The 20,390-nt window shown below is 46.7% G+C and overlaps 4 protein-coding genes and 1 long non-coding RNA gene across 6 annotated transcripts in view; 3 read left to right on the top strand and 2 right to left on the bottom strand.

Annotated features, from left to right (window-relative positions):
- cd109 (CD109 molecule) overlaps positions 1–8,346 on the bottom strand; it is a 22,335-nt gene extending 13,989 nt beyond the window's left edge. Inside the window, exons 1-19 of the mRNA XM_015039523.1 lie at positions 8,044–8,346; positions 7,938–7,966; positions 7,622–7,858; positions 7,170–7,295; positions 6,509–6,548; positions 6,343–6,424; positions 6,176–6,269; positions 5,980–6,106; positions 5,412–5,521; positions 5,086–5,331; positions 3,767–3,868; positions 3,417–3,479; positions 3,173–3,346; positions 2,836–2,988; positions 2,643–2,726; positions 2,481–2,547; positions 1,657–1,774; positions 1,211–1,328; positions 1,016–1,129 (exon numbers count right to left, since the gene is read on the bottom strand). Coding sequence (XP_014895009.1) covers positions 1,016–1,129; positions 1,211–1,328; positions 1,657–1,774; positions 2,481–2,547; positions 2,643–2,726; positions 2,836–2,988; positions 3,173–3,346; positions 3,417–3,479; positions 3,767–3,868; positions 5,086–5,331; positions 5,412–5,521; positions 5,980–6,106; positions 6,176–6,269; positions 6,343–6,424; positions 6,509–6,548; positions 7,170–7,295; positions 7,622–7,858; positions 7,938–7,966; positions 8,044–8,287 — 2,328 coding nt within the window. The 5' untranslated portion in view covers positions 8,288–8,346. The remainder of the gene's footprint in view (positions 1–1,015; positions 1,130–1,210; positions 1,329–1,656; positions 1,775–2,480; positions 2,548–2,642; positions 2,727–2,835; positions 2,989–3,172; positions 3,347–3,416; positions 3,480–3,766; positions 3,869–5,085; positions 5,332–5,411; positions 5,522–5,979; positions 6,107–6,175; positions 6,270–6,342; positions 6,425–6,508; positions 6,549–7,169; positions 7,296–7,621; positions 7,859–7,937; positions 7,967–8,043) is intronic.
- LOC106951819 (uncharacterized) lies at positions 8,104–9,395 on the top strand. The gene is made up of 2 exons (XR_001425875.1): positions 8,104–8,188; positions 8,982–9,395. It is a non-coding gene; the product is annotated as an uncharacterized LOC106951819 (long non-coding RNA).
- A 1,208-nt stretch (positions 9,396–10,603) lies between these two features.
- naa20 (N-alpha-acetyltransferase 20, NatB catalytic subunit) lies at positions 10,604–13,217 on the top strand. Its single transcript, XM_015039528.1, is given in 7 exon segments — positions 10,604–10,718; positions 10,721–10,967; positions 11,318–11,342; positions 12,000–12,090; positions 12,167–12,302; positions 12,380–12,525; positions 13,015–13,217. Coding segments are annotated over 7 exon segments (831 nt in total). The 5' UTR covers positions 10,604–10,618; the 3' UTR covers positions 13,101–13,217.
- crnkl1 (crooked neck pre-mRNA splicing factor 1) lies at positions 13,160–19,578 on the bottom strand. Of its 2 annotated transcripts, XM_015039526.1 has the most exons (14): positions 19,384–19,576; positions 18,163–18,315; positions 17,959–18,050; positions 17,635–17,793; positions 16,333–16,499; positions 15,890–16,068; positions 15,643–15,813; positions 15,379–15,570; positions 15,250–15,309; positions 15,100–15,180; positions 14,792–15,031; positions 14,433–14,534; positions 14,113–14,361; positions 13,160–13,579 (listed from the first exon to the last, which is right to left on the bottom strand). In XM_015039526.1, the coding sequence occupies exons 1-14, from the start codon at positions 19,429–19,431 to the stop codon at positions 13,250–13,252; spliced, it is 2,223 nt and encodes a 740-aa protein (XP_014895012.1). In that variant the 5' UTR covers positions 19,432–19,576; the 3' UTR covers positions 13,160–13,249. The 2 variants fall into 2 exon arrangements, with proteins under 2 accessions (XP_014895012.1, XP_014895013.1); XM_015039527.1 differs by lacking the exon at positions 15,100–15,180 and having other exon boundaries at positions 19,384–19,578.
- A 142-nt stretch (positions 19,579–19,720) lies between these two features.
- Positions 19,721–20,390, top strand: part of cfap61 (cilia and flagella associated protein 61) — a 29,601-nt gene continuing 28,931 nt past the window's right edge. The window contains exon 1 of the mRNA XM_015039524.1: positions 19,721–19,916. Coding sequence (XP_014895010.1) covers positions 19,783–19,916 — 134 coding nt within the window. The 5' untranslated portion in view covers positions 19,721–19,782. The remainder of the gene's footprint in view (positions 19,917–20,390) is intronic.

The following is a 20,390-nucleotide window of genomic DNA, read 5'->3' as shown; positions in this document are numbered from 1 at the left end:
GACAGGAATTAATTTAAAATACTTTGTAGAACGGCAATTTCTTAAGTTCGGTCCATTTACCTGTATTAGCTTACTGGCACATTGGCCACATTCAATATGGCGGACGGTGTTACGTATCGCAGCAACGGGTCGACCCGCTCCATGACCTCTGACCCGCTCCATGACCTCCGACCCGCTCCATGACCTCTGACCCGCTCCATGACCTCTGACCCGCTCCATGACCTCCGACCCGCTCCATGAGGTGTCTACGTGTTCATGTCTATGGATGAAACCACTTCAGATGATCTTAACTCTGATTTTCCTGCTAAATCAGTGGTTTCCGAACATTTTCTGCCCCCCCATCGATCACAGTAGGGAGAGTTGGACTCTGGTTGAACGATGGAGGGGCTGCTTCCTGTTATGCTCTCCAGGACACACAGTGTTCATCATTGTTGGTGTTTTTTTCCCCCGTTCATCCATACCGCTTCCCACGCCACCCCTGCAATGGCCCCACAGTTTGGGAACCTCTGTGCTAAATAATGACGCTGTTCTCACCTCATTAATGATCAATAAATTAATAATTAGTTAGTTTGTTTCTGCTGCATTTCTTCTGCTTTTGCTTTTTTCAGCTCATCAAACTGCTGTTAGATTCTGGCTAACGCTAGTTACTGCTAACGCTAGTTAGCCAGAATCTACAGAAAACGACAGTGAGAACTAGTGATGGGCACCGCTAACTAAATAGCTAGCTGCGCTAACCCTAAACACTAAACATAAGTTCTGCTCCCGTTAAAACGCTATACCAGATAAATATTTAGCAGAAGCTAATGCTAAATAGCTATACTAACACCATGTTTAGCACAAGCTAACGATAAAATAATATAAAGACAGTAATTAGTGTAAGTTAATGCTAAAGTGCTACATCAACACAACATTTAGCAGATGCTAATGTGTAAGTGCTATAAAGACAGTAATTAGTGGAAGCTATGCTAAGTGCTAGGATGCTGTGGCTTTACTGGGAGCAGCTCTGCAGACTGACCTCCAGCTCCTCTTGGAGGTAGTTGAACAGAACCACCTCCAGAACCAGCTCCTCTCCTCTGATGATGTAGGCAGGAAGATTCAGGGACAGGAAGAAGTCCTGGAACACTGTGAGCTACAGGAGGAGTCACAGAGTCGATGAGAAGAGGTTCTGATCCGCTGCATCCCAGCCAGCTGCAGGAGGTTCTGGGAATACCTCTGCCGGTTTCTCTGTGAGTCCCAGACCCAGATTCTCCGACACGACAAAGGCGGAGGCCGTCCAGGTGGTGATGCTGTCAGGAACCGGCAGAGGAATCTGCATCCTGTCGGAATCCCTGCAGAAACATTTCAGGTCACATTCAGTCAGGAAAACCAAGGAGGAACATTTGGGTCCCACAACCGGGACAGAACCACAAGGTTCATGTCTATATCCCCCACCTTTACCTGATTCAACACACCTGAACTAAAAGAATAAACCATTAACTGGGTTCTGCAGAACCCGAAGACAAACTGAGGAGACCAGTCAAGATGTTCTGTAGCCAAAAACCTCTAAAAGAAAATCTAAAAGCTGCTCCTCTACCAGCAGCGGACTGGCTCAGCCTGGGAGGTTCTGGTACCAAAAGGTTTAGAGGTCAGATACTGGTTCTGAAAGCTGAGCATCACCCTGTGTTGACGTCCATCCAGACCCAGGTCTCTGGAAAGTTCTGGCGCTGGTTAGGTTCTGGTTGTTTCCTGAAATGTTCCCCGTCCATCTGGAGGAAGAAACCCGGATCATCTCCTGCTGATCAGAACACAAATATTAGTTTCAGTAGTGAGAAGAAGATTCAACTAATTATTAATTATCATTTGATTCTCAGCAAACATCTGCAGCTCCACAGTGGATCAGCAGGCAGGCCAACCCTGTAGAACCTCTAACTTCCTGTAGAACCTCTAACTTCCTGTAGAACCTCCAACTTCCTGTAGAACCTCTAACTTCCTGTAGAACCTCCAACTTCCTGTAGAACTAAGAGTCCCATTGCTCTGCTGGGAGGTCTGAAATGTTTTCCTCTCTGGTGGATGATGGACTTTGGGTGGTCTGGCGGTGACCTTTGACCTTTTCCAGGTTGATGATTTAAAGTGAGGAGAAAATCTTTTTTTTCTTTTTCTTGTGGCCTTTATTTGAGAGTGAATTGAGAGGAAAGTGGGTAATAGGAGAGGGGGAAGACACGTGGCAAAGGCCGGGAATCGAACCTGCGACAGCCACGTCGAGAACTAAGGCGTCCATATGTGGTTTGTGCTGAACTCCTGCGCCACCACAGGACCCAAGTCAGGAGAAAATCTGACGGAAACTGAATCAGTCCTGAAATAAGTCCAGGACTGAAGCAGGAACCGAGTTAGACCTGCTGAGGATCAGATGGTTCTGAGGCTAAGAACCGGACCTGGGTCAGGACCTGGACCAGGTCTTGTAGTGATGCTGTGAAGGAAAAGCTGCTCAGTAAGCTACTTACTGAGCAGCGGCCATGTTGGATCCGCTCTGGGCACGCTGGCGTCGGTCATCACAGTCAGGTCACATGTCTGCGGGAGCAAAGCTCAGGTTAGTTCTGCTGTTCTGGAACCGGACCGGCTGGTTCTGGATGAATGGAACGGGTCAGGTTTCTGATGAGGATCACATGGAAAACAGAGAACGGATCTCCCATTGTCTTCCCATCGCTGAGGGCGTCGTCCACGGACCACTCCGTCATCTGCTCCCGCACCTGGAAACAGCAGAAAGAACCAATCAGAACCAATTAAAGCCAGTAAGAACCAGTTTGATTGTTGGTTCTGAGTTCTGGTGAGATCAAATGCTGTATTGGCGGTTCTGACCGTTTCCATGGTGATGTCGTTGTTTGACCCCGCCCACCGCGTGGCTTTGTCGACCACCAGGATCCCGACAAGAGAGTCCGGTTCCTCCACCGACACCTTCAGGGTCACGACCTCCGCCGGCTTCAGCAGGTCGCTGCTCCAACTCAGAGACACCTGCAGACCACAGGATGACCAGTCGATCACTGATCGGTGGATCACAGGATGACCAGTCGATCACTGATCGGTGGATCACAGGATGACCAGTTGATCACTGATCGGTGGATCACAGGATGACCAGTCGATCACTGATCGGTGGGAAAACATGACGCTGTCAGGAAGTCCAGAGCAGGTGAGTGACCTTGTTCTGCAGGAAGTGTGTGATGGGCAGATGGATGACATCATTGATGACCTCACCGCCAGGATGGACACAGTAAACGATGACGGAGGCCAGAGGAGCCCAGGACACCTCAGGAACCAGACTCACATCACCTGAGCTCCTCCCAGCAGAAACCACCTGACCTCTGGACTTCACCTGCAGACACGGAGCATCAGCAAGGCATCATGGGCAGGAAACGCTCCAGGCTCCAGGAGAAGATGCTCACCAAGTAGTGAACGTCAGGAATCTGAAAATTCTTCTCAACCCTCAACCAAAGACGGGAACCAACCTGGAGGAGACGGAGAAGAAAAAACCAGATGGATGGATGGATGATGGATGGATTGTAAAATCTTTCTTTCACGTTTTTCCCATAATGCACCTCTGCTCCTGCTGTTATTGAGAATGAGTGAATGAGTGAACATTGACATTAATCCTGTTCAGTTGTTAAAGTCTGAAGCTGTGACCGAATGAGGAACAGAGAGGTGAAAGGTCAGCAGCCTGTGGTTCAGATGTTCAGTTTTCACCGACAGATTCAGGAATCACTCCGGATGTTTCTGGATGTGTGAAGAGGGTTACCTGGGCAGGTGAGGAGGGTTTCTGGACCTGCAGGTAGGCGCGGCTCTGGGAGCGGAAGCTCCTGTCCACAGAAAGAGTCTTCTCACAGTCCTCCAAAGAAACCTGGAGAAAAATGAAATCAGATGAGAAAATCCTGAAGGAAACAGGAAAGACCTGTAAGTATTCAGGCAACTGACATCTGTCCTGTAACCATGGCAACGTCATCTCAGCATCAGAGAAAAGATAAAGTTACTAGAGATGATGAAGCAGTTCAGTTTTTCTAGATGTTATTTTGATATATTTCGCTAGTAGCATAAATATTTAGTTGGTTTGGGTTGGGTTGGTCTGAAGTTGGTTTGAGGCTGGTTGGTTTGAGGCTGGGTTGGTTTGAGGTTGGGTTGGTTTGAGGTTGGTTTGGGTTGGTTTGAGGTTGGGTTGGTTTGGGTTGCGGTGGGTTGAGGTTGGGTTGGTTTGAGGTTGGTTTGGTTTGAGGTTGGTTTGGGTTGGTTTGAGGTTGGTTTGGGTTGGTTTGAGGTTGGGTTGGGTTGGGTTGAGGTTGCGTTGGGTTGGTTTGGGTTGCGTTGCGGTGGGTTGAGGTTGGGTTGGGGTGAGGTTGGGTTGGGTTGGATTGGGTTGGGTTGGGTTGGTTTGGGTTGGGAGCCCGCCTGTTGTTCCTGGACCCCAGGCTGTTTTATTTATGTTGGAGAGACCGGTGGAGGGGAGGTTTATTTGTGTGTTTTTGTTGGGAGCTGCTGGGTGTATTTAATTGTCCTTTTATTATTTCTCCTCCAATAAGTCTATTTTATTCAAATGGGTTTTAACTAGACTAGACCAGGCGGCTCCCGGTGCCAGCATAGAGACTTGTTTTAGCTTTTGTCTCTGTCGACTCGGGCCCTTCACTCAGGGCCTCAGTTAATTCTTATTCATTCTTATCAGAATGAAGGTTTTTTCAAAGCAGGACGGAGGTTTTCCTGACGTTCTCTGCTAACTGACCCAAAGTCACATTTAGTTCTGAAAAATAAATATTTACTGTGGAGCTACATATTTAGTCTGCTAGCTCCTAGCTAAATATTTCATTAGAAAGCTAAATACACAGCCTGGAACTATGATGTTTATGAATGTCTGAAGAACATGGTGGCAATTTGACTGAACACTCATCTTTTTCTCTAAATAAACTAAAATGTTGCTGTTCAGTTTTGACAGTGTAACTTCCCAGACTTCCTTTCTAAAGCAAGTTTGATCTTTTCAAACCTCAAACATTTAAAAATAAATGCTGAGTTAAAAGAAGGCTGAATGTCGTTTCTGTGAATCTCCTGAGTTTAATGTTGCAGTGTTCTTACCTCCACAGTGAGGCGCTGTGTGTCCTTCTGGACCTGGATGTGCAAAGGGACCAGTCCGTCCACCGGGACGGGCAGCTCCATGTCCTCTGAGGACGACTCGTCCCGATCCATCCAGGAGGAATCTGAACTGTTCTTTGGGAAAAGAATCTGTTGGTCCACCGTCTCTCGGCTCCGCTGCTGCTTCACCGACACGCGGAGCTTCCTCTGGTGCTGCAGCGGCTCGCCGTTATACGTTGACACTTTCAGCTGCAGGAGGAGGAACAAGCTGCTGGTTACAGAGCGCCAAGGACAGAGAAAAGTTCTGGTTCTGGTTCTGGTTCCCTTACAGTGCCGCTGAAGCTGAGAGGCGGCCTGAGGACTTTAGGAAAGTCTTCAAAGGTAACGGAGAATCTGCTTTTAGCCAGGGCGACGCTCACTGTGCTGTTACAGGTCAGACCTGCGGAGAATCACTCGGCTCAGCAGGTCCCCACGGTAACCACGGAAACCACGGAAACCAGCCTGTGTGGAAAGTATTCACCCCCCTGGCCCGAACAATCTGCAATAGATTCACGTCAGAAACGGACTGCTGATGTTTCTGGATCGTTGTTCAGCAGCTGAAGGCCCAGAGCATCACACTGCCACCACCGTGTCCGACTGCATGTTCTGGTTCCGACGCTCTCATTAATAAAAGCTCCACTTTTCTGTCTTCAGGTGACAGGATACTTTCATCAGGATGTTTCTGGGTCTTCGTGTTCCTTCGGGTCAGCAGTGGCTCTGGTTCTGGAGGCCGTTTGACCTCTGACCCTGAGGAGGCCTTTCTCACAGCTTGAATGTTTTTCCTCATAAATGAAATCACTTTTTTGAATCAGGTTTTTCTGAAGCTTTTGTCTGAGAGGTGAGGTGGAGTGCTGTTACCTGTCAGGTGTTCGGTCACAGACACCTGGACGCTCAGGACGTCGGCCCGCTGGTCCTGGATCAACATTCTGCTCCACGACGGAGAAAACCGAGAAACATCAAAGCTGAACTTCCCAGATCCGTCCATCTGGAGGAAAACTGGATTTTAGGACAATTTCCCAACATTTTGCATTAAATCTTGTCTTCGCTTCCTGACCTCCGCCTCCTCGCTGTGAGTCTGATTGTCGCCGTGGTAACGGTGGCTGAAGGTGACGACCATGCGTCCGCGGACAGGTTTGCCGTAGAAGTACCTGGAACAGAACACGGCAGGTCCAGTTTCATCGGGAACACAGAACGTCCCTCAGAGACCAGGACAGGCCTCACTTTGCAGAGACGAAGCCTTTCAGGACGTCCTCCCAGTGGACCACGTCCGGGACTTTGACTAGAACCTCGAACTTGGGCAGAACTGGAAAGAACCAGACAGGAAGTGGGTCAGAGTCTCTGCGGTTGGTTCTGCTCAGCTAACGGTGAGGAAGAGGAGCAGACATACCATAATAATCCACGCTGAAACGCTTCACACTGGAAACTCCCTTCAAACACACAAACCAGCAGAGTTACTGGGAGGACACTGGTTATAGACTGGGCTGACTCCCTGCTCCGATCCGGTCAGCAGGCCTGAACCCGGATCAGAACTTTAGAACAAAATCTTCTTCCTCCTTTTGCCTCCATTTTGAGCTTCTGTGTGAATCTGGATAGAAACTTTATTGATGCTTAACGAGAATCTTTGACGTTGTTGAAATGTTTGATTTGGCACAAAGATGAGATGAAGCAAAATTTCTCATATAGCGCTTTAGCATTAGCTTCAGCTAAATACCGTGTGGTCTAGCGCTTTAGCATTATATCTGAGATGCTAGCTTCAGGTTCTGCTGTTGTTGGGAAGTCAAACATGGGTTTTTGTCCCAGAGGACAGAAACTGAAAACATTTCAATCCTCATTTCTACTTTAAATCAGACAGAAAATTTTTTGTTTACTAATTATTATTATTTTACTATAAAAATTAATTTTCAGATCAAAAAAAGAATTAAATCTGTAAAAATGATTTGAAAGTCCTCTTGAAATGCTGAACCCATTTAAATAGTTTTAACAGTTCTGATTCAACAGGTTCATGCGGTTCTTCTTCTGCTGTTAAATGAACGTCGGCCCAAGCGTACCTTGATGGTGGCCATGATGCTCCACTCGCCCAGCGGGGGGTTCTCCGACAGCTGGAATTCTGTGGACACCACACCCAGGACGCCGTCTTTGTCCAGCCACTGTCTCAGAAGGTTTCCTCTCGGATCCTGCATCAGAAAACCGCACTGAAGTTTTCACACCCCTAAGCCTTTCTAAACATGTCCTGTTCCAACACCAACACAGAATAACACTAACTCCCTTCGGTGAAGCATGGTGGAGGCAGCATCATGCTGTGGGAAGACGGAAGGAGTAAGACCTGAGACTGGGCTAGAGGTTCTCCTTGGGTTTTATATAAAAGCACGCCACACTTTTCAGATTTCTTTCCCGGCTTTGTGTTGGTTTCTCTCATCAAACCCTAAACATGGTTCTGCATGTTGAGGGTTTGAAGTTTAGGGATTCTGTTGGGTTCTGATTGAACGGAGTTGCTCCTCACTCGGATCAGAACGTCTGCCGGTTCGGAACAGGGCTTCCCGTCGGAGCGAACCGACACGGTTCGGATCTTCACCATCTGGCCCGGCAGGTAGCGCGGCTGGTTGGTCTGGATGAAGGTGGAGACGCCCCGGGGGTCCACGTGCAGCTCCGTGGAGTTGGAGAAGAGCTGCACCGGACCGCGGTGACCTCTGACCTTTAGGGTGTAGGTCCGTCCGGGGCTGGACCCGACTTGGTGGATCTACCGAGATAAAGAGCGTACCTCAGGATGATCAGGAGACCCAGATGTTTCCAGAACCAGAGGAGGGTTCGGAGCTTACAGCAGGCAGGGTCAGCAGCCTGGTGGATCCTGCGGGAAAACATGCGGTTAAAGTTCTGATCCGAAACCAATCACCGACCCAAAACGGTTCCGAACTCATCACACACCTCCTTTAATCGTGGTGGAGTTGGAGGACAGCGTCTCGTTCTCATAGACGATCTCAGCGGAGACAGAGACGGACGAGGAGCCCAAGATGGTGACCGACACCGAGGAGGGGAGACCGGGCCGGAGCCCCGCGGGGGCCAGCAGCAGGTAGGACGGCTGGGAGTCCGGTTCGGAGTCGGAGTTGGGTCGGGTGACGGGGCTGGTGACGTTCCAAGCGTCCGGCCTGGAGAACCAGAGGACGGACATCAGAGTCCGGATCGGACCTCCAGGTTTTTATTTCTGTTCTTTCATCAGAAAAACTCAGATTGCTGCTGATCAACCAGAACCACCGGCCCGTTTAAACACTTTCTGGTCCAAACGAACCGGAACAATCTCGAAAATCGGCAACAGACCAGGATCTGAAATGTGATGTGATTTATTTACACATGAATCTGTTAAAGTGGGAGAAACAATAAAAACATGGTTGAACGTCAAAACGGTCTCACTTTATTCTCGCGATGTTATGAATTTGTTCTGGTAACATGAAATTTATCTCGTAATATTATAACTTCATTCTCGTCATTTAATTTCCCCCTAATTTGGTCCGAGAACAAACAGTCTGAATCAGTGGTCCCCAAGTTTTTTATTCCCCCGGACCGGTCCCGGTCCACGGACCGGGGGTTGGGGACCACTGGTCTAAATAATAAATAAAAATGTGAAGGAAAAAAATCTAAAATATAAATTGTTTAATGCTAAAAAGTAAAGATCAATTATTTACTTTATATAACTAGAAAACTAATTAGCAAAAATGAATAACAGACTCAAATGGTTTGGTGATGAAATAAATATTAGTTATTAAAATGTTAAACTTAAAACAATATTTCAAAGACAACCTAATAATTATTTTAAAAAACAGATAATTGATCAAAATGAATTTATTAAAATCTTAATAGTTCTACAGATAGTTCCGTGTCCCTCCAGGTGAGGTTACCTGTTCGGAGCTGCAGCGGGGATGAGGAAGACTCCGCACAGCCACAGCAGAGCCTTCATCATGGCGGAAGTTCGTCTGAAGCCGCTGAGCTCAGCAGCGCCTTCACACCTGAGCGGTGGCCACGCCCCCTACACCTGCTGAGCGCGGCAGATGAACAGTTCAGGTCCTGAGGAGTTTTAACCCTTTACCTGCTGCTTCTGGCGGAACCAGAGCTCTGACCTGCTGGACCTCTAACCCGTCCAGAACCCAGCAGGTTCTGGTTCTAGAAACCCACAACATTTTAGACTGGATTATTACACTTATCTGATTTTTTTCTTGTTTTGAGCAGAACTTTGGTGAACTTTAAATGTACAATAGAAATAAACATTGACTTAACTTTTGCATTTATTTATTGGTTGTTTTTTATGTTTATCTGCAAGTTGTTATTTTTGCATATTTTAGTTTGTACTTTTTGTATTTATTTATTCTTCTAGTTACTGTTGTTTCCTTCTTTTATCCTTCTACACGGACCTGTGCATTAAACTGACTCATGCTGACTGAAACACTGTGGTTGATTATTGTGTCAGCAGAGAATTTGCCTGGAAGCTCAAGCAGGTCACATGTTTAAGCTCATGTTGATAGGTATTTTTTGTGAACCTACATAAAAGAACCACAGACAACGTAAATGAATTTGGAGAAGACTCAGCAAACGATCACTCAGCGTTCTGCTCTCTCTGCTAAAGCCTTTTATTTGGGAAAACAAAGTGAGAAAAGATAAACAATAAAAACAGATGGCAGCTCCATCCATCACTCAGGGAACAATCAGTTCTCAGGAACTCAGATATTCAACACAGCGATCAAAAGGTTTTAGCACAGCACGTCACTACTGATTAACATTAGACTGAATAATGATCTAAAGCAGTGGTTCTTAACCTTTTTTGAGGTACCGAACCCACCAGTTTTGGTACCTGGTACTGGTGGTACCAGTTTCCGGTACCACCAGTACCACCACCAGTAGAGTCTTGGGGTGACCCAACTAGAGTCTAGTTGGGTCACCCCAAGATCACCAAGTCTTTTTAAAAGGTAGAGTCTCTGAGAACAGTTCTTCAAAATACAGTGAATGTTTTCAGCAAAGTTGAGCTGACTGTCCAGGAACGAGCCAAGATATTTAAAATCTGCCACAGTTTCAACAGGTTGGCCATCGAGAGAAACTGGAACCACTTTAAGGTTTTGTTTAGATCATTTAATTATCTCTACATTCTTAAGAGAAAGAAAAATTAATAATAAATAAATACTTTGTGGTATTCTGATTTAGTAATGCAATTGTATTAGCTGTGTTACCACCCCACGCCACTAGAGGCAGTAGGAGGCCCGAAAAGATGCGACTAAGGAGCAGATTTAGAAGCTATAGAATTTGGTAAAAACTGAGTTTTGCTGAAGTAATTAAAGACACAAGTTCAAATCCATGCTGAGAGTGGAGCTCCTTCCCGCAGCTCTGATTGGCTCAGCAATGTAACGTGATCCTCTGATTGGCTCAGCAATGTAACGTGATCGTTCGATCGAACCCAGGTTGAGAACCACTGATCTAAAGTAATAATATAAATGATAACACAAAAAATCCCTAACACATGTGGAAACCAGAACAACTAAAGCCTCTTATTTCAGACTGCTCCTGTGGGTCTGATGGTTTGGTAACCTTTAGCCATATTTCATCATTTGCAGTAAATTTATTATCACAATAACTCCCAGGCCGACGTGTGATTTCTCTATGAGGAGTCGTTCCGCTCTGGCCCAGCAGGGGGCAGACATGGCCCTGGAGAGGCTGCAGTGCTCACTGGTTCCAGCAGGGGGAGCTACCGGTGGTAGTGGCTGGTGTTCGAGCTCCTCCTCTTCCTCAGTGGACGGCAGCGGCAGCAGGAGGAAGATGACTTCATTACGGCCATTTACCTGCGACGATCTGTTTAAATTCAACAACATGTGAGTCAGAAGCAGCCCGGTTCAGGCAGAACCCGTCCGTCTGTTCCGAACCCAGCCGACGGATTCTACCCGGACCCGGTCAGATACCTGGGATTACCTCAGATTATCTGATCAATTCAAACATTTGCTTCCTTCAAACTGATGCCGAATTATCCTTGAGGCCCATCGGAACCATCTGGGTTAATGTTTGATTCCAGCCTGATATTTCAACTCGTTAATTTAACGTAAAATCTTATTTTTAGCACAAATATGTTCAGAGTTCGTTCATGTTGTCTTACTGGCAGTTTCCTCCCGTATTTGTGATCAATAAAAGGAAATTTAACCATTAAATGTTTTTAATCTTTCAACAGAAACCTGGATCCTCTCACAGAAACTGTATCCTTCTCTTATCAGATGTTTATTTTTCTCATTTGTTTCATGCATTTTATTTTCATGTTAGATGTTTAGATAACTGATATTTTAGAATTTAAGATTTACAGGCACAATTATTAATGTTAAATATTAATAATTGTTTTCTGTATATTGTCCTTTTACTTCTGCAGTGTCTGCTAAAGTGTTCACACCCAGAAACCTTTCTATATTCTCCCCATTTAACTGAAAAGCGTGTTATGTGACCAATATGACGTGTATAGTTTAGTGGAAGGAAAAAATATACATAATTTTATTACTTTTAACAGATAAAATCTTTAGTGTTGAAACGTTTCCTGTAGAGGTAAAATAAGACAAACTCTGCTCATCGCTATAAACACCCAATCTCTAAGTGACGCATGGTGGTGTCAGCATCATGCTGTGGGACAGGAAAGCAGGTCAGAGTCGACTGGAAGCTGGAGCTAATCCTGCAGGAAACCTGAGTGTGGATGAGCTTCACCTTCAGATGTTCAGAGCTGCTGGAGGCCAAACCCAGACGGGCTGAATACAAAAGCACTCCACACTTTTCAGCTTTTTACCATAAAAACCTTGAATTATTCCCCTCCACTCCCCGGCTGTGCAGCCCTTTGTGTTGCTGTGCCCGTTTCCTCAGCCGGCCTGCAGTATGGGATCCCGTTCTACCTGCAGTACCTGGCTCACTGGCCCGAGTATTTCATCGTGGCTGAAGCGCCGGGCGGAGAGCTGATGGGCTACAGTAAGTGCAACCTGGAGCTCTGCTGCAGCACGCTGCGGCGTTGCTGCAGCAGCATCATGTCTCTCTCTCTGGTCAGTCATGGGGAAGGCGGAGGGATCGGTGGCGCGGGAGGAGTGGCACGGCCACGTCACGGCTCTGTCGGTGGCCCCGGAGTTCAGACGCCTCGGCCTGGCCGCCAAGCTCATGGAGATGCTGGAGGAGATCTCAGAGAGGTGAGTGACCTCTGACCCCCGGAGGGAGGCTCTGCAGGGTGTGTGTGACCCCTGAAGGTGTGACCTTTGACCTGCAGGAAGGGCGGGTTCTTCGTGGATCTCTTTGTGAGAGTCTCCAACCAGGTGGCCGTCAACATGTACAAGCGTTTGGGCTACAGCGTCTACCGCACCGTCATCGAGTATTACTCTGCCAGCAACGGGGAGCCGGACGAGGACGCATACGGTACGCCACCCAGCAGCGCCTTACTTTGACTAGGCCACAGCTCAACTTCGTCCTGATGGTTAGAACTGGAATCAGTCTGGATCTACTGATCCGCCTGAACCGGAGAGTTTTAATTCTGACTGAGCATTGAAATCAGAATAATCGCCTAGTAAGGTAAAAAGTTCAATCTGTGACCACATGAGGGCGCTCTTTACACAGAAAGGAACCTCAAGCCCCACCTGACAAATTCAGAAATACTCCATGGGCGGGGCCAACAGGGAAAGGGGCGTGGTTAGGACGAGAGAGCCTGGTTGCCAAGCAACATTGATTAAAAAAAACCCCCAAATGTAGCAAGTTTTGTGGGGTGAACCTCTCCTGACCTCCTGTTGGGTTAAAAAGCTTCCTGACCTTCAGGCGGCCGGCCGTCTCTTCTTCTACTGAAACTCTCCAAACGTTTAGGTAGAAAACGGTTTTTATTGTGGTCCTGACTGGAACACGGTTTCCCTGCAGACATGAGGAAGGCTCTGTCCAGAGACACGGAGAAGAAGTCCATCATCCCGCTGCCGCACCCCGTCCGGCCGGAGGACATCGAATAACGTGGGGCCGCGGCTCCCTGACCCGCCGACCTCCGCTGACCTCAGAGAGCCGCTGGATGTACAAAATGTTTCAACATTTAATTTGCTGTAAATTCTAATGAACATCTGTTTCAGAAACTGAGTCTGAGTCGTGTCTGATACAGAAACGTCTAGTCTTTGTCTTCCTCACTGCTCTGCTTCTTCCCTCCATCCTCTTCCTCACTCTCGCTGCTGCTGCTGTCGTCTCGGTCGTCGTACGTTTTCTCCATCTGGGCCTCGCCCTCCGGTGGTTTGTCAGGAGCCGCTGCCGGTTCCTCAGAGCGCTCTTCCTCCTCTGAAGGGTTTGCAGGATGCTCCTCTTCCTCCTCCTCCTCCTCTTCGTCGTCCTTGGCCTGCTGCCTCTTCCACATCTTGGCCATGGCGAGCAGCTTGAGGTTGGGCTGGTTGGCGGCGTCCTCAGGGAAGATGTAGTCGTAGTATTCCTCCCAGCCGGCGTCCGACTGCAGAAAGATCAACATTAATAACCACAGAAGAAGAAGAAGCTGCTTCTCAGTATCAACACGATTCCTCTGCGTCGCTCCAGGATCCATCAGCTGATCCGAGATCTTCACATTCATAGTAAACAGGTCAAGTTTTAAGGCCGACATTACAGAATGAAAATAATACAAAAATAAAAACACAAGAAGTCGAAATAATATGAGAATGAAATAAAAGGAGAATAAAGTAACAATCTGAGGTGGCTGAGCTTTGAGCATCTTGTGATGGCAGGTTCTTCTAACATCTCAATATTTCCCAGATCTGGAAAACTACCAAAGTTTTCTTCTCGTTAAACGGCTTTTCTTGTCATTTTATGACTTTATTCTGCTAATATAATTTATTTTTTATATGACTTTGTTCCTGTAATTAATTATTCTTTAAACTGATAAAAGTGATGAGGGACGGCTAAAGTTCCTGCAGCTCTGGAGACCGACTCTCCTAACGCTCCAGAACCAAGCGGCCCATTTCCCATCATTCCCGGTTTCTGCGTTCTTACCCCGTCTTCGGCCGTCAGCTTCCTCCTCTTCTTCACCTTCTCCGGCAGCAGCTTCCGGACCCGCTCCCTGGTGCCGTCGGAGCCAAACTCCCTCTCAAAGTCCCTCCAGGACTCGAGCAGCATCAGTCGCTCCTCCTTCTCCTCGCAGCTCCTCATGCTCTTGTTGGCGTCTTCGTAGGTCTGGCGGCTGCGCTGCAGCCGGTCGGGTCCGTCCACCGACAGCTCGAACTTGGTGTAACTGATCCAGACCTGCAGAGCGAGGCGGTCAGTCGCTGCTCCACCTCGTGTGGCTTTCATCAGAGCGACGCGGCGGCCCTCACCTTGACGTGCTGCGTGCGCTGCAGCAGCCTCTTGTAGAGGTTCCTCGTGTTCTCAAACTGCTCCTGCTCGATCTCAAAGTCGATGTAGGACTTCCAGAGGACCTGGGAGGACAGCAGGACACGCAGAGACAAACCCCATGAACGTATTTAAAAAGAGAAATACACCCAACCCACAGGAGTCTCTCTTTGTTCTCTGGGATTTTATTAGCACATCTAAAGAACCAAACTGCAGCCAGGAGGAGCTGGACTCTCTTCCTCATGACTGAAGCAAAATAATAATTTGTCTCCGGCATTCCAAGCAGCAGATAAGAGAGCAGAACATGGACCGGGCTGATCAGAACCAGAACTGGGATCCAAACCTCAGGCATGTCCAGTCTGGGCTGGCTGATGGCGAGCTCAAAGATGGCGCGGGCTCGCTCCACGTCGCCCAGGATGGTCTCCAGCTCGGCGAACTTGATCCAGGTGGTGCAGTTCTCCGGGCTGAACTCCAGGTACTTCTCATACAGCTTCCTGCAGCGGTCGAACTCTCGCAGCTGCAGCTCCAGCTCGATGTAGCCCTTCAGCAGCTTGTTCTTGGGACATTTCCCGATGGCCGAGCCCTGGCAGCACAGAACGGGTCAGAACCAGCAGCACCGACCACAGAGGTCAGACCAGCTCAGGCTCTCACCATGATCTTTCTGGCTCCTGGCAGGTTCTTCTGTCGGATCTCAAACTGGGCAAAGAGCAGCCAGATCTTTGCGAACGTGAACTGAAACGGAACCAGAACCGTCAGAAGCAGAGAGTGGCAGCAGAGAGACGGCTCCAGGTGTTCAGTTACCTTCTTGTGAGGGATGAGCTCCAGACACGCCTGGTAGACCTGCCTCGTCCTCTCAGGGTCCTGCCAAACATCAACAGGTTAGGCCCGGTTCTGCTGGTTCTGGCTGCTCTGAGCTGTAGCAGAACCCACCCTGGTCTCCAGCTCCTCGTACAGGGCGTAGTTGATCCACAGGTAGACGTAGCGCCTCCAGTGTCTCTTCTCCTGGATGGGCGGCACGTTGGCGATGGCTCTCTCGTAGATCTCCCTCACCGTGTCGGCGTCCGTGTCGCTCTCCACCAGGCGCAGGTAATCGAACCACGCGTCGTAGTTGTGTGGGTTTGCCTGCGTTTAACCGAAGAGTGCGTCAGTCTGGGTCAGCCGGTCGGCCCTGACCTCCAGCGGCTCCTCGCCCACCTTGACCTCCTCTTCGTACTGGAACCTTCTCTTGCTGACGATGACGTCCTCGATTCCTCTGCGGTCTCCGAACTTCTTCTCAAACATGGTGTAGTTCTTGAAGAGCTCCTGCGCCTGATGCTTGGGGATCCTGTCCAGGGCGTACTTGTAGATGACTCGGACCCGCTCAAACTGTGGACCGAACACAGAGTCAGAGAAACACGGGAGCAGTCACCGGGTCAAAGGTCACAGCTCTGTCAGAACTCGCCTCCTTCTGGGTCTCCTCGAACCTGGCGAAGGCCACAAACAGATTCTCGTCCACGTATTCCTCCCCAAAGAACTCCACGGCTCGCTCGTACACCTTCCTGCTGTGCGCCACGTAGCCGTGCTTCTCCTCGAAGCGAGCGTACTTGATCCAGTTCTTCACCTCGGGGTGGACCATGACGAGTTCACAGGAGTCAAGGAAATCACGGCTGTCGACCTGGAAGCGCTCAGGATTGGTTTCTGAATCACTTCCATTTTACCTAAAGGATCTGATGTAAAAACGATCATGCAGTATTGGTACATCAATATTCAACCAAATCAGGATGGAAAATCCTGGAAATCGCTCCGACCGTAAACTTTGAGCAGCTCCTACACCAATCCGGGGTACAAACTGAAAACGGGCCTCCAGATTGTCCCTAAACATCACCAAACCAAACATCAGGATATATCGCTCATAGATGCTCCGGGCTTTGTCCACTTCCTTATAGCGCAGCTCAAAGTTGATGTAGGAGTGCCAGGCCTGCTCCTCCGGCTCCCACTCCATCCAGCGCTCAAACACCTGCCTGCAGCCGGCCACGTTGCCCAGCATCTCCTCCATGTAGGTGTATTTGTACCTGCAGGAGCAGCAGAGCCAAGTTACCGTGAGAAACGCCGACAGCTAAACCGTCTAACACCCTCAACATAACAATATTGTACAAAACAATATTTACTAGGCCTGAAACGATTCCTCGAGTGATTCGAGTTGCTTGATTATTAATATTCCTGGAGGAAAATTGATCTGCCTCGAAGCCTCGTTATAATACGTTTTGTTGTTTCGTTTTCGGGGGACCGATAAAATCCTTAAAGTGACGGGAGCGATGCCTGGAGTTCGGCGGATAGACTGAACACGGCAGGCGGCTCTGCTTTGACGCGCAGCTTTATGAAAATACCGGAATATAAATTTCATATCATCCCAGATGGGTGACGTTACATACCTGGAAGATGTTTCTGTGTGACGAGTGAAATCCCGTCGCTAACATGAACACAAAGCTATAAATGTTGGCCGAGGTGAGAGTTCACCTGTTAAACTGACTGAAGATGAATCATAAACCAACAGCTGGAGAAAAGACATTTTTATTAGAACCTGCTCACAACAGACAGGCTATCAGAGCCTCTTTATCATCACAATGAATAGAATTTCAGATTTTTGTATAACTTTTATTCAGGTTAACTTAGAAAATGAGCTGTTATTGTTACAGGTTAATTTTCTAAACTACAGAAAAAAGTAACTTAGAGAAGCTCAAATGTGAAAAATTGGACTGATGTTGATATGCGACAATAACACTGGTATGTTAGATTTACCAATGTTTTATTTGATCTTTTTTTATCCGATTACCTGAATAATCAATAGATTACTCGATTACTAAAATGTTCGTTTACAACAGCCCTAATATTTACACATGCAATAGTTTAAAACTGAAATAAAAGACACATCTATATAGATGTGCAAATCAATTAAAGTTGAATTCATCACATTAAATATTTTCAGTATTTATGGAAACATGTCATATACTCTAACGTGATTGGCTGACCTGCACAGCAGTTTAATCAATCGGCTCATTTAAAAACGGGCTGACATTTGAACTATTGATCATTTGAATTCATTTAAAGCACTGAATAATACAAAATAAAGTGTATTAAAGTGGAGCAGCTTTAGAAAGCAGAACGGGTCCAATATGGACGCCCGTGTACTGGGAGCCCTGGTCCTACCAGAACTGGTTGACCCGGGGCAGGATGGTGATGGCTCTGTCCCAGATGTTGCGGGCGTGGTTCACCTGGCGGCTCTTCATCTCCATCTCTGCGTACTTCAGCCACAGAGTGATGTTTCTGTGATCGACGTCCAGCGCTCGCTCGTAGATGGACCGAGCTCTGAAAGCAGACGGCACTTGAATGCATCGTTTAGAAACTCACTCAACAGTTCAGACTGGAGGAAATGAGGTCAAGCTTCTCCTCATAAACTTTAATGTGAAAAGAATGAAGCAAATTAATGTAGGGGTCAGAGGTCAGTAATGAAGCCAGCCATCAGGTGAATACCTCTGGATCTCCTTCAGGCTTTCCTCCCATTGTGCGTATTTAATCCAGTTACTGATGACGGTCCGGTTCTTCCTGATGTTGTCTTCAAAGCCCTTTCAGAGGAAGTTTGACAGAATCAGAACCTGCAGCTTTCATGGTTTCCGTCAGCAGAAGCAAATCTGAACCGTTTCATAGCATGAAAGTGTGTCTGGTGAGTGAGCTGACCTTCCTCTTCTTCAGCTTGTAGTCATTGAGCTCCTCCTTATCAGTGATCTTCTGTTTGGGTGGAGGAGGCAGAAGCTCGAGCTCCCTCTCTTTGGCCTCTCTGAGCAGCTGCTCAGCGGTGATCTGAACCTCTGCAGGAGCTTTATTCTTCACCTGAAACAACACAAACACCTGAGCCCCAAATGTCTCTGTCTCTACTTCAGAAAAACACAAAGTAGTGGATGTGGGTCTAAATGCACTTCTCTTATTCTCAGAGTCCGATTTAAAACAATCTGTAGCATTTAAGGACAATAAAAATACTGAAATTAACAGATTTTAGACAAAGCGGTCCTGGACTGAACTGTTCATAGAAGTTCTTTAAAACATCTGTAATTAATATAAAATCATATACTTCAGTTTTATTCCACTTTTAAAGATGTTTGGGGGAAAAAAGAAAAACTTTTTCCATGTCTTCTCAACTAAAGTGAACAAAAACTGACTTAACGAAGCATGAAGAATAACCAAGCTCACCGTTTGAACTGTCTTTTTTTGAGCATACCTACATCTAATGATGATAATGAAGTTTAAAAAACCCCACAGAACATTCATAACTTTGCAGAATAACTACATTTTTTTCTGGTCAAATTACTGATGTTTTGGTGCTTTCCCCCATCGAAGGTGGTCCCGATGCCAAAAAATGCAGAATTTAATTTTTTTTGCAACTAGGTATTCTATAAAATATCTAAACAGACATAGATGAATTGAGTCTCTTTGCTAATTTCAAGCTGTTGGAAACAAGAAGCATCCCGGAACAATAAAGTTCAGATTTGTCCCGATAACTAAAATTGTAAACATTTTCAAAATAAAGGGGAGATAAAACTGGTCTTTTGAGTTTTAAGGAATTTGATGAAAGTGTAGAATGACCTGATGTATGTTTGATAGACTTTAGTACTTTAGATATTTATCTAATATAAACCACGTCAAAAACAAACAAAAAAACAGTCGAAAAACTCTTTAGTCCAGACGGAAGCTAACGTTAGGATTGTTGAAACAAACTAATAGAAGTAAGTAGAAAACAATATTATTTGAGCCTAAATAACCCCACAAAGTTTAAATTGTATATAAATGAGTAAAATAAATCATAGTGTATAGTTATAAAATCTACCTATTATTAAATCTGCCCCCTTTTTAGCGGCTGTTAGCATTAGCCGCGAGGTGCTAATCTTGCTCGGGGTTTCTTACCTTCGCCACCTTCGGGATGCGCTGCTTTCCCGCCGCTGTAGACGCCATGTTGCCGGTGACTCCAACCGGTACCGTAGCTGGCAAACTATTAAAGAAAATAATACCACCCAAAACCACCTGCAGCAGCTTCCAGAAGACACACTCTGAAACGTTTTTCTAACACCAGCAGGTAGCCGCCATGACAGCACCCATAATGCCGCGCGGCTCCAAAGTGCCGCGAGAGTGTTCGTTGCAGGCGGCGTGCTGTTGCTATAGAAACGGAATCAACTGAACTTCATAAGGAGACAGAAAAGAGCTGTTTATCGAGTTAAAGTCAAAAAGTTTGAATCAAAAAAGACCAACCGAGGTTTGGTAGGAAGAAGCCACTGAGTTTCCATCCAATAATAATCCCAGGAGAGCATGAGGTCGACCTGGAGCACGGAGGAAAATCTGACCGTCAGAAGGAGCCGTTCAGCGGACGCTCGGTGGATCCAGAAGCTGATTGGGTCATCTGATCAGGCTGTCTTCGGGAGGATCAATGTCAATGATCTGCTGTGAGAACAAATCACCATCCTTCCAGTATTATTCCTGAAAATAATTTATATCAGCGGCAGCGGGGCTGGTCATCACATGAAACTACTTTTCTTTTCATTTATTGTTATTTACATGATGCAAATGACTCACTTCTTCCTAAAATCAAAGGTTTCACAGCCAAATTAGTCATTTACTGCTTGAATAGGTGGATAGAGCAACTAAAGATGGCACTAAAGAGCATCACTACATTGAGATTAGAGAAGCGCTCAACAAAGATCCTCTCTGAAACAGATCTCACACTCACACAGAAAAATCATCCACCCACCAGAAAACTACGGAGGTTTAAAAGAGACAAAATAACTGAATACATAATTAAATGATGAACTAAATGTAGCATAAAATAAATACATGTTTAATAAAATATCATTAAATGCAAACTTATCATAACCATGGCAGAAATGTATGAAATGTATATTTAATTATTTCATTATGGA

This window comes from Poecilia latipinna, unplaced genomic scaffold (assembly GCF_001443285.1).
Source record: "Poecilia latipinna isolate Pla-1442-1.1 unplaced genomic scaffold, P_latipinna-1.0 Scaffold475, whole genome shotgun sequence".
NCBI classification, from domain to species: Eukaryota; Metazoa; Chordata; class Actinopteri; order Cyprinodontiformes; family Poeciliidae; genus Poecilia; species Poecilia latipinna.
This window is presented reverse-complemented; position numbering and strand designations above follow the sequence as displayed.

Excerpts from the sequence above, each read along its gene's own strand:
- crnkl1 (XM_015039526.1), bottom strand. The coding sequence starts at position 19,431 with ATGGCGTCTACAGCGGCGGGAAAGCAGCGCATCCCGAAGGTGGCGAAG. Across the intron at positions 15,310-15,378 it reads ACGAGGAGCTGGAGACCAGG|GACCCTGAGAGGACGAGGCA; the intron begins GTGGGTTCTGCT and ends GATGTTTGGCAG. Across the intron at positions 13,580-14,112 it reads AGCTGACGGCCGAAGACGGG|TCGGACGCCGGCTGGGAGGA; the intron begins GTAAGAACGCAG and ends ATCTTTCTGCAG.